The following is a 10,577-nucleotide window of genomic DNA, read 5'->3' as shown; positions in this document are numbered from 1 at the left end:
AAGGTGGTCACAGGCCTGGAGCGTGAAGTGCTTCCCAGTGGGTGGCGTGCGTTGTTGTAGGTACTGAGGATGGTCATACAGCCACTATTGGGTCCTTCACTGAGCTGGACCTGCTATCTAGTGGCCCTGCTGGAGCCTCTGCCAGACCCAAGCCTGCGGCCAGCTGGGGTCCAGGGAGGCTTAATTGACATTTTTCTGTACCAAACTAGCAAAACATCAGAGTTGTAATAATCACTATCATGTTTACATAAAAAAAATCTGAGTGCTGTACATTATTCATGTTGTAATGAACACTGTTGGCAAAATAAGAGCATTCATCGATATATTCTACAACACTCCATCCCGTGGTTAATAGGAATGCATCAGTGCGGCCTTTTGGATAAATATTCCCGTCATGCAAGAGAAGCCAAACAAGTTTGACGTAGTGTCATGCTCTCAAAATCTTATAGTAGTGGTGGAAAGTAATGTTGAAAATTTTGCCACTCAACATTCCTCCGGCTGGTATGCCACTGCCTCAACACGATGCATTCCTCTGTCCCTCCAATCAGAGCGCGGGAGGTTGTTTACACTGCTGTTAAACAATTCGTACGCTGCCGGCAGCAAATATTATACTATTTCATATATCTAATTTAAATCATAATACATACATCTTTAGCTTCTTATAAAATTACACGCAATATATGGAACTTTAAAGGAACAACATAGAGCATGTAACGATATGTTTATGTTGGAAAAAATATATTTAAATTTCCTGTTTCTTGCATTTCCCCGTTTCTTAAATATTACTAGTTAGTCAAGTGTCTCTTATATCGTAGCTATGAGAAAAATGTGATTTCTAAATAATAGCAAAAAACTATACTACTACCAGCTCAAACGTGCGGCTGTGACGTAGGCCTCTAGGAAATAAGCGGCAGTACAGCGATGCCACGTTTTAACCCCACCGTTTATTTTGGTAGTTCCACCAGGGCCACCAGATGGCAGGTAGAGCTCAGTGAAGGACCTAGTTTTGCAGTCCTTCAAGCCGGCCCCTCTGTGTGTGTGTGTGTGCAGGATAGCTTTATAAAGGCTCTCTTTTTATTTCCTCAAGTTGGTTCCTGTTCGCGCGCGCGTGTGTGTGTGTGTGTGTGTGTGCGTGTGGCCTTGACCATGAGAGGTCTGCCCGTCCCCCCTATTCAGGACCTCTTTCAGACTCTGACCGCCAGAATGCCTCTTTTCTTCACACATCTGTAGGTCCCCGCCGTGTGACGCCACGCTGTACTGTGTTAAGAAATACGCCGTAACTTACCTTATCACCCTCTCTTGGCTCCCTTACTCCTCTTCCCGGCCTATATCCCTCTCCTGGCCTACTTTTAGGCTCATTTGGCCACCTCCGCATTACTGACCTGCCACCCCACTCCTGAATCGCCTGCCTCCTACTTGCCAGTATTTCCTCTCTTACCCTTCCCTACTTGGCATTTTGCTCTGTTGCCCCTTCCGTCTGGCTCACTTACTTCCTTCTTCTGAGTTTTCTTGTCTTACCTGTGTCAGCTAATCCTTTACCGTTCTTAACTGTTGTCTCCATCTATACAACTTGTCAATTTTGTCATGGTCACCGTTAATCCCCCGTAGGTGATGGTGTTCGATGGGGCGGGGCGAGTGAGAGTGGGGAGGGGCCGGGGAGAAGGTAGAGAAGGGGTGCCGGAGTGAGGGCATTTGGAAGGCAAGGTATAGTGGGGTGAGGTGGGTCCTTCTTGTGTCACATGGGAGACCAATGTGACGGTGAACGGCGGCAGGGTTGGGGTGCGCTTCTCAGCGTAGTGACTTGCAAGGTGACGGGGTAGGGGGCTTTCGAGCGAGTTAATGGGTAGAGCGGCAAGTGTGCGGTGAGTGGATGATAAGGGATGATAAGGTGGTGGGGCAGTGGCATTTGGGTCGTGGTTGGAGCTACGGAGGGGTGGTGGTGGTAGAGTGGGGGAATGCTATGCCGTGTGTGTGTGTGTGTGTGTGTCCGAAGAAGGAGTAGTAGTGGAGTGAAGGGGGTTTATGTTATGCTGTTTCGATATGTGTGTCTCTCGTGAGGTAAGGACACGCCACCTCAGTGTTGAGACCACAACAGGAACATCTTCTGCAAGACTCGTGGGTTTTAAAGCATACTGAAAGAAGAGGCAAAAAAGTAGATTAAAAAATAAACAAGGAGGAAAGCCAGGCATGGCACGAAGGAAGGGCGGGGCATTGGGGACAGGATGTTTGAGGCAGGGAGGTAAGGAGGGAGGGGGGGAGAGGCCATATGGATCTCTCTTGTCAGTTTTTATACAGCTTTAGATTAGCTACTTCTCATGATTTGTTTCCCTCGAGCGGGCAAGGAAGCCATCGGGTTGAAAAGCTTTGTAAGGTGTTTATTTCTCACATGAAAGGGGTATGAAGGAGGCCGGGGCGAAAACCCGGCAGTGGCGCTGAAGGGCGACGGCAGATTAGTGGATGTTGCTACCTGTGGAGAGGGTGGGAAGGGAGGAGATGAAAATTGCTGAAGGAAGGAGGTGGTTGTGTTTGAGGTAGTCCGCGACGCGAGTGTGTGCGGGTTGCCGGTGCGTCGCTAGGTCCTGCCCTTCACCCTCACGAAGACTCGTCACGGTGGCGTCGGGCGATTCCCTCGGCTTTATGTGCACCTCCCTCACCGCAGCGACAAGAACGGCAGCCACGGCTATACATCGTCATTCCCGCGGAAGAAGAGAAGCGGAGGGCGAGCTGTCCTCCAGCACTCGCTACCGCCCGCCATGAGGAAGCTGGTGATCCAGTTGGGTAATCTGACGTGGGGGTGAGTGTGTCGTGCTTGTTGCTGGGTGAGGCAGTGCTCTGGCCAGCTGGGCGGCAGGGGGCGTGGTCAGATTTAGGGAGGTCATGCATAGGAGGGTCAAAAGTTGATATTACGTCATGTTAGTAGTCGGGGTTAATGCCATTACTACACCGTTCTCGCCCGTCATGATTCAGGAACGGGGACGACAGGAAACACACACACACTCTCTCTCTCTCTCTCTCTCTCTCTCTCTCTCTCTCTCTCTCTCTCTCTCTCTCTCTCTCTCTCTCTCTCTCTCTCTCTCACGACGAAGTAAAGTAAATGAGTATGTTTTCCTTTTCCATGTTGGAGAGTAACGGTTGTGCGAGATTTCCTGCCAAACACCACGTAAAAAAATACTGATGAAAAGAAGTCAAAGCAGGAACTGGAGTGTGAATTGGCAAGGCCTTCTGGAACTGGTCGCTTACTCGGAGTTCCGAGTCGCTGATGTAACAGAAGGAAAAATATCTTAGCGACAACTATTCTCCATATCTCTTGCAACGCGCTGATGAGATGCAATCAATAACTTAGAATTTAATTACTTTTAGGTCAGCCTTCCTAACGCGGGGTGAAACATGGCCTTGGGTGAAAGCGGCAGGGAGTGAGTGACGGGATGCTGTTATAAAAAAAATATAATAATGAGAACTATTGTAAACACAGCCACGTGGCCTCACCTCCGACCCCACCTGCGCAGCGCGCCGCTCAGCCCCGCCAGGGAGGGAAGGCACCACCACCAGAAGGGTAGCAGGAGTGCCGAGGTGCAGTGCCGTCTAGCCAGGCCAGCAAAATGTTGGGATAAAGCCAGAGAGAGAGAGAGAGAGAGAGAGAGAGAAGATAGGGGGTGACGAAAAGGGTGGTGGTGGGAAAGCAGGATTGTTGCCATGCGCTTGTTTTCTCACGGCCAGGAATGTTCTGTTCCAAATAAGCTGCGATTTTTTTTTTTGTTTCACCAAGGCATTCTTGCTCCCGTGTGAGTCTTACTTACGAACTAATGATCTCTTCGTAATTCTCCAGTATTTTGGTGAGTCATGTGGTTCTGGAGCTGCCCTGTGTAGGCCACTCGGCCTCTTGCAGTCTCCCTATGTTCTTATGTTTTATGGGATGTATATTTTTCATTCTTAACCACTGTATATATTACATACTTTGTTTGCCTGCTCTCCTGACACATTCATCACACTCTTGTAACATCTGGGGCCTACTCTCCACCGAGTTGGCACTGAGAGTATGAGAATACAGAATTTTCTCGGATTGGAGTCGTGACTCGTTTGTTTCATTATCATCTGTATCGTGTAGTGTCTTGGTTGGGATGTAAAGCGGAATTCAAAGCAATAATCTTAATATAAAATGTAGGATTAAGCTCTGCTGTAAAAAAAAAAATAATAATTGCGCCAATAAGGGAGCATTTGCAGTTTGGCATATATTTGTAGGCAGTCTTTTAATCAAGTGTTCAGTGATTAATGATCCCGAAAGAAAGCCTACTTATATAAACTTTTACATCCAACCTTTTCGTCCTCCGTCAATAGGTTCAAGGCCCACTTGGATATCAGCACCATGGCAGCAAGCAAATGTAGCATAGCTGCCGCCACCCATCCCTCGCGTGGCCCGAATCCAAGACGCCCTGGGAGGCACCTACCACACTCACGATTGTTGGATTAGTCAGTAGTCACGTCACTTCTGGGCGCTGTTTAGTCATCAAAGGTCTACCGAAGAGAGAGGTCAGACCACGGGTAGATCAGTTAATGTCGTCGGTCGGTGGTGGAGTGAAAGAACAGGGGTGAATTTAAGTCGGTACCGTTGATTATTAGCGCCGGCCACGCCAGTCACTGATAACTCTGCATGGACTGTTTTGCCCAGGCACGACGCCCAGCCTGAGAAAAAAAAAATGCTGCGAATTTCCCCATCCCATCTCGGAAGTGCGCATGGCATATTCCTCGGGCGAACCATGGACAGGCAGCAAGAAGATAAGCAAAATAATAAGGCATATTTTTTTTTTTACATATAAATGATAATTATTTCAGAGAAAATCGATGATAATAGGCTATACATTAATAGCCATGATAAGACACACGTTCGTTCAGCTTTGGGGTTTGAGGTAAACAATTCTTGTTTGATGGCAGCATGAAAGAGGCGGGTCTCTCTCCTATATATTACTTCGACGAACCAATTTCTTCCCCTGAATCTTCCTCGGTCCTGTTGTCCATTACTACTGTATGTTGTATTGATGCTTGCGACGGGAATTGGCCTGGACGGGGCGGATGGCTTTTTGCAGTGTGAGGATTTCCCTTTGGTGGGCAAGGCGTAACTGCCCCTTCCCAGTATAACCGGAGACTGGTGTGACCGGGCCTTAAAGATAGCTACTGTTTTTCAAGAACAGCATAACATACCCCTGTGGAAGGTGAGCGTATTCAACCAATCGAGTATAATATCTACAATGGAGTAACGCGTGGAAGATCATTTGCACAAGGTTGGGATGGGAATCCACCATCAAATGCTGGTATAGATCATCACCCCATCGTGTTTTATCAGTACTCATTAGTTATATTGATTTTACCTTATCAAAGTGATGAAAATGCTGCAATATGTTACATTAATCCTATTAATTTATACTTCCACATAATTATATCTAATAGAAAGTAATTGAACTCATTCAAGAAATCAAACTAATTATATCATTTTTACGCGCACCCCATAGCATCTTCCTTGAAGGGGCTAGGTGGCCGGTTCCCAGACCATTAAGCCGCGGGCAATTTTTTTTTTCTTCAATCATGGCGCCATTCTTGCTTGACTCTTGGTCTTGGTGCCCCCTTGAGCTCTTCTTGATTCTCTTGGGAGGGTTTCACGTAAAGTCGAGGGTGACAGGTGGTCACCAGTGCAGTATGTGGGCTATCTCCGGCCACTCGGCAATGATTGAAAATTGTCAGCTTGTGTGGGCGGACGGCGTGATTTCTGCATCACCACGTCCTCACGCCAACCACTCTGTCGCCGCGTTTTTACTGTTGCAAGTATATTTTACAAGTCTCCTCCGCAACTTTCGAAGCTACGTCGCGCCTGCGTTAGACTCTGATGAACGCTGGTTAATTATAATGCCTTTTTTTTTTTTTTTTACAGTAGTTTTACGAAGATGACACAGTCGATACATGTATATTTAGTTCCTGCACTAGAATGGTCATATACCTGTGGAAGCCAGATTTCTCTCTCCTTTGCATCATATATATATATATATATATATATATATATATATATATATATATATATATATATATATATTTATATATATATATATATATTTATATATATATATATATATATATATATATATATATATATATATAAGCACAACAATATGCAATTGGGGCTACCAGGTTTACAACAAAATGGCTTTGCTTTGCAAACAATTAAGCAAGGTGAGCAATTTTTTCGTCTCTGATAAATTTATATACGAAACCATATGAACTAATTATTATTCTTCCCCTAAGGAGACAGTTCAAGGGCGTAAATGAAAAAAAAAAGAAAAAAAAGCCCGCTACTCACTGCTCCCGAACAGAGGTCAAAGGAGTGTCCAAAACGAGAAGTCAATTTCGGAAGGAGAGGTGTCCTGATACCCTCCTCTTGAAAGAGTTCAAGTCGTAGGTAGGAGGAAATCCAGATGAAGGAAGATTGTTCCAGAGTTTACCAGCGTGAGGGATGAAGGAGTGAAGATGCTGGTTAACTCTTGCATAAGGGGTTTGGACAGTATAGGGATGAGCATGAGTAGAAAGTCGTGTGCAGCGGGGCCGCGGGAGGAGGGGAGACATGCAGTTAGCAAGTTCAGAAGAGCAGTCAGCATGAAAATATCGATAGAAGATAGAAAGAGAGGCAACATGGCGGCGGAATTTGAGAGGTAAAAGACTATCAGTATGAGGAGGAGAGCTGATGAGACGAAGAGCCTTTGACTCCATTCTGTCAAGGAGAGCTGTGTGAGTGGACCCCTCCCACACACACATGAGATGCGTACTCCATACGAGGGCGGACAAGGCCCCTGTAAATGGATAGCAACTGTGCGGGGGAGAAGAACTGGCGGAGACGGTACAGAACGCCCAGCCTCGAGGAAGCTGATTTAGTAAGAGATGAGATATGAAGTTTCCAGTTGAGATTTTGAGTTAAGGATAGACCGAGGATGTTTAGTGTTGAGGAAGGTGATAGCTGAGTGTTGTCAAAGAATAGTGGATAGTTGTTTGGAAGATTGTGTCGAGTAGATAGGTGGAGAAACTGTGTTTTTGAGGCGTTGAAGGACACCAGGTTCCTCTTGCCCCAATCGGAAATAATAGTAAGGTCTAAGGCTAAGCGTTCTGTTGCCTCCAGCCTTAAATCATTAAGTTCCTGTATGGTGGGTCTTCTATTAAAAGAAGTTGAGTAATGCAGAGTGGAGTCATCGGCGTAAGAATGGATAGGACAGTTCGTTTTGGAAAGATCATCAATGAACAACAGAAAGAGAGTGGGAGATAGGACAGAACCCGGTGGGACACCACCATTAATGGATTTGAATGAAATATTGTAGTGCGTTGCCCTACAGCCGTTTTACAGTCAAAATTCACACACACACACACACACACACACACACACACACACACACACACACACACACAGAAAAAAAAACCTGCGCGTTTTCCCCGTTTTTCTATTCAGTGCGCAGGTTTGTTGATGGTAATCCTTGAGAACAGTTATCAGTGAATGAACGATATTCTAGAAGAATATGGACGATGCTCACTCACATTCTTATCATGAAGATCCGGAAAGCCTTTTGTCGCGACTTTTGCTAATCTTTTTATGAAGTAATGGAAGTAAAAGTCGCTAGTCTCCTGGACCCGCTCAAACAAACCTCCAGCATAGGAACGCCACGCACGGCTTTAGTTTGTGGCTTCAAGACAGCAGCACAATATTGCTTTGCTTCAGAGGCGATGTCTGCGACAGTCCTTATTCTATTTAAGGCCTGTCTCCGACTCCTTGCATCGCCGTCCATTTCATTTGTCACATCCCGCACAGGCCACAAATATTAGTGTAGCCTTAGGTCGGGTGTCTCACATGTCGAATCAGGTGATGTTTTACATCGGCTAAACCTCTTCCCGACACGTGGCTTTTGTTCACGCCGCCTTGTCTCGTTCATGATATTGCCCAGCCCGTGGTACTGCTAGCCCTCTGTAGTCCTACCGCAGTGGTCCCACCTGGATTAGAAAATAGGAACATAAGGAGGCTGCAAAAAGCCAGTCAGACTACAACTTAAACGTGAAACCATCGATCCTTATCCACGAACACATTTCTTGAATGTGTCCTTCAAACTTTATTGTATTTGCATCCATTGCATGACGACTCGTCCACCTTTCTATCTGTAAAAGAAATCCATAGCTTCATTGAAACGAAGTATATGTAACAGTCAATTATAATGAATCCTGCCCCACTTTTACCATAAGAATCTTATTAAATTCACCCACATCGCTGTGATAATTCAAGGGGCCACGGAGCACATATGCCTATAGTCTATCGAATCTAACTTGAGCCTTGAGGCACGGCTCCCCTGAGCCGCGCTATTGCCATATCACCCCATCACTCTCCTCAGAGGAGCTCGCTACCCCCCCCCCCCCCTCTCTCTCTCTCTCTCTCTCTCTCTCTCTCTCTCTCTCTCTCTCTCTCTCTCTCTCTCTCTCTCTTATTTACGTTATATATAATATATTTTGCTTGGCTGTGCAGGACGCGAGAGTGAGACCTACGTGAGTCTCCCGTGGTGGCGGAAGGCCCGGGAAGGGTGAATGGTGCGGCCTGGCGCCTGTTGCCAAGGTCCCTCAGGCGGCATCGTCGCATGAGCCACGTTGCCAAGTGAAATGGAAGGTTTACAGAGTCATTGTCTTTCCCTCAAATCCCAAGCCATTCATAACACCATGCAGTCGTATTATGAATATATATATATATATATATATATATATATATATCTATATATATATATATATATAGATATATATATATATATATATTCCATAAATAGATAACGTACAGACTAACAGTGAGTCGGATCGCCATGCGCAGGTCATCGCTAGATGTGTAAACAATGGGAGGTTCCCCAGGCCAAGCCACAGGGCTCAAGTTATAGTCGATAGACTATAGCGCCCCCTTTCCCAACCCTGGGGTCGCCAAGACGACAAAATATCAAACATGGTGTTATTATATTATAATAACACATATGCAACTAAACTAGTAGGGTCGCGGTCATGTCTAGAGATGCATGATTGGGGTCGCCTGAAAAAAAAGTTGGGAGCCACTGCTAGTGGTTAGGTGAGGTATGGTTGAGGGGAGCGTGAGGCTGAGGCGCGGGTGCGAGGCTGGCTGGCTACTTAACCTACACTCCGTTTGAAAGCACTTTGGGCGCAGCTGCTTCCTTTAAAGGAGCTGCCACATCAATTTCCTAGGGAAAGATTCCATGGCGGGTTAGTGACTCGGTGTGTCCTCGGGTCATTTCACTTGTCAGCATCGCAAAAGCAACCCTGCAAAGTCTTAAAGGGATTTATAGTCACTGTTCTGTTATAAAAAAAGTCAGTTCATTCATAAAAAAAGAGCACTTGACATCAATTTAGAAGTAGTTAAAAGCCAAAGATAAAACTTTGTTTTTAAAATAATTAAAGATTTGGCAGTTTCCTCCTTCTTTAGACTTAAGCTAGAGTCACACTGACTTTACGACCTGCTAACGACCACTCGTGACCCTAAAATGCTGCGATTCACATCTACCGCTTCCGGACCACATAGGTGGCAGAGTAGTCGTGCGACCGAACGGCTACCGGCGGTCGTTTAGTGTCCGTTCAGTGGGTGGCCGGACGGCGACCATGGTAAGATTCACACCTTGACCTCACACCTGGAGTCAGGCCAAGACGCCCCCCATACGCCGACCGGTGACCGACAGGCAAGGACCAGCACGCGTCCTGTCGCACGGAGGACGGCGACCTCCCTTAACGACCTGCTGCTTTCGTGCTCTGCACTGTCCTACACTAGGAGAATTTTCCGTTCATACGTTATTATCAGTTGTTACAGCAATATTATCATCCAGTTATATTACACATTTCTCATTCTTACTTATGTAAATTGTTTGAGAAAAAAAAGTTACTTATAAAGGTAATGAAACTATTCTGTGCTTCACTGAAGCAAAAGACGGATTTTTTTTTTTTTAATATTATTTTTTTTATTTTTTTATTGCGCCGGTAGGCTTCTTCCCGGTGGATATTGAATTCCTGATGGTCGGTCCAAGGCTTCTTCCCGGTGGGGCCTGATGGTATGGCCCAGCCCGTTCTGGCGGAGGCGAGTGTTTATAGTGGCGACATCATGCATTGGCTCATGCTGCCCTCCCGGAGCTCATCTTTAATCCTAAAATCTAGAGTCCGGGTTGATAGGTGGTCTTCTGGACACCATGTGGGTAGTTTTAAGCCACTCGGCGGCGGCTGAAAAATCCCAGCTTGGTGGCACCTGTCGGGGATTGAACTCGCGTCCTCCTGAACGCCGGGGTCGACCCCAGCCCGTCCTGGTGCAGCCAATGGTTTATAGTGGCACCATCTTGCTTGGCTTATGCTGCAGTCCGGAGCTTATCTTTGATCCTTTTTTTTTTTAGAGAGAGAGAGAATTTAGAGGCCGGGTTGATAGATGGTCTTCAGGACAACATGTGGGTAGTCTTAAGCCACTCGGCGATGACTGAAAAATTGCCAGCTTGTAAATAGCGGTGGGCGGGACGTTTGTGACCTCCCCCCCCTCC

General features: G+C 46.2%; 1 protein-coding gene across 2 annotated transcripts in view; it reads left to right on the top strand.

The window, feature by feature from the left end:
* Positions 1 to 2,738: 2,738 nt before the first annotated feature.
* The window catches only part of LOC126999035 (protein FAM13A-like), a 65,027-nt gene continuing 57,188 nt past the window's right edge, over positions 2,739 to 10,577 (top strand). For both annotated transcript variants that reach the window (XM_050861428.1, XM_050861412.1), the window contains exon 1: positions 2,739 to 2,794. In XM_050861428.1, the coding sequence (XP_050717385.1) occupies positions 2,754 to 2,794 (41 nt within the window). In that variant the 5' untranslated portion in view covers positions 2,739 to 2,753. The remainder of the gene's footprint in view (positions 2,795 to 10,577) is intronic.

This window comes from Eriocheir sinensis, chromosome 2 (assembly GCF_024679095.1).
Source record: "Eriocheir sinensis breed Jianghai 21 chromosome 2, ASM2467909v1, whole genome shotgun sequence".
Classification (NCBI taxonomy): domain Eukaryota; kingdom Metazoa; phylum Arthropoda; class Malacostraca; order Decapoda; family Varunidae; genus Eriocheir; species Eriocheir sinensis.
Note: the sequence above shows the minus strand (reverse complement) of the source record. Positions and strands in the feature narration are given on the sequence as shown.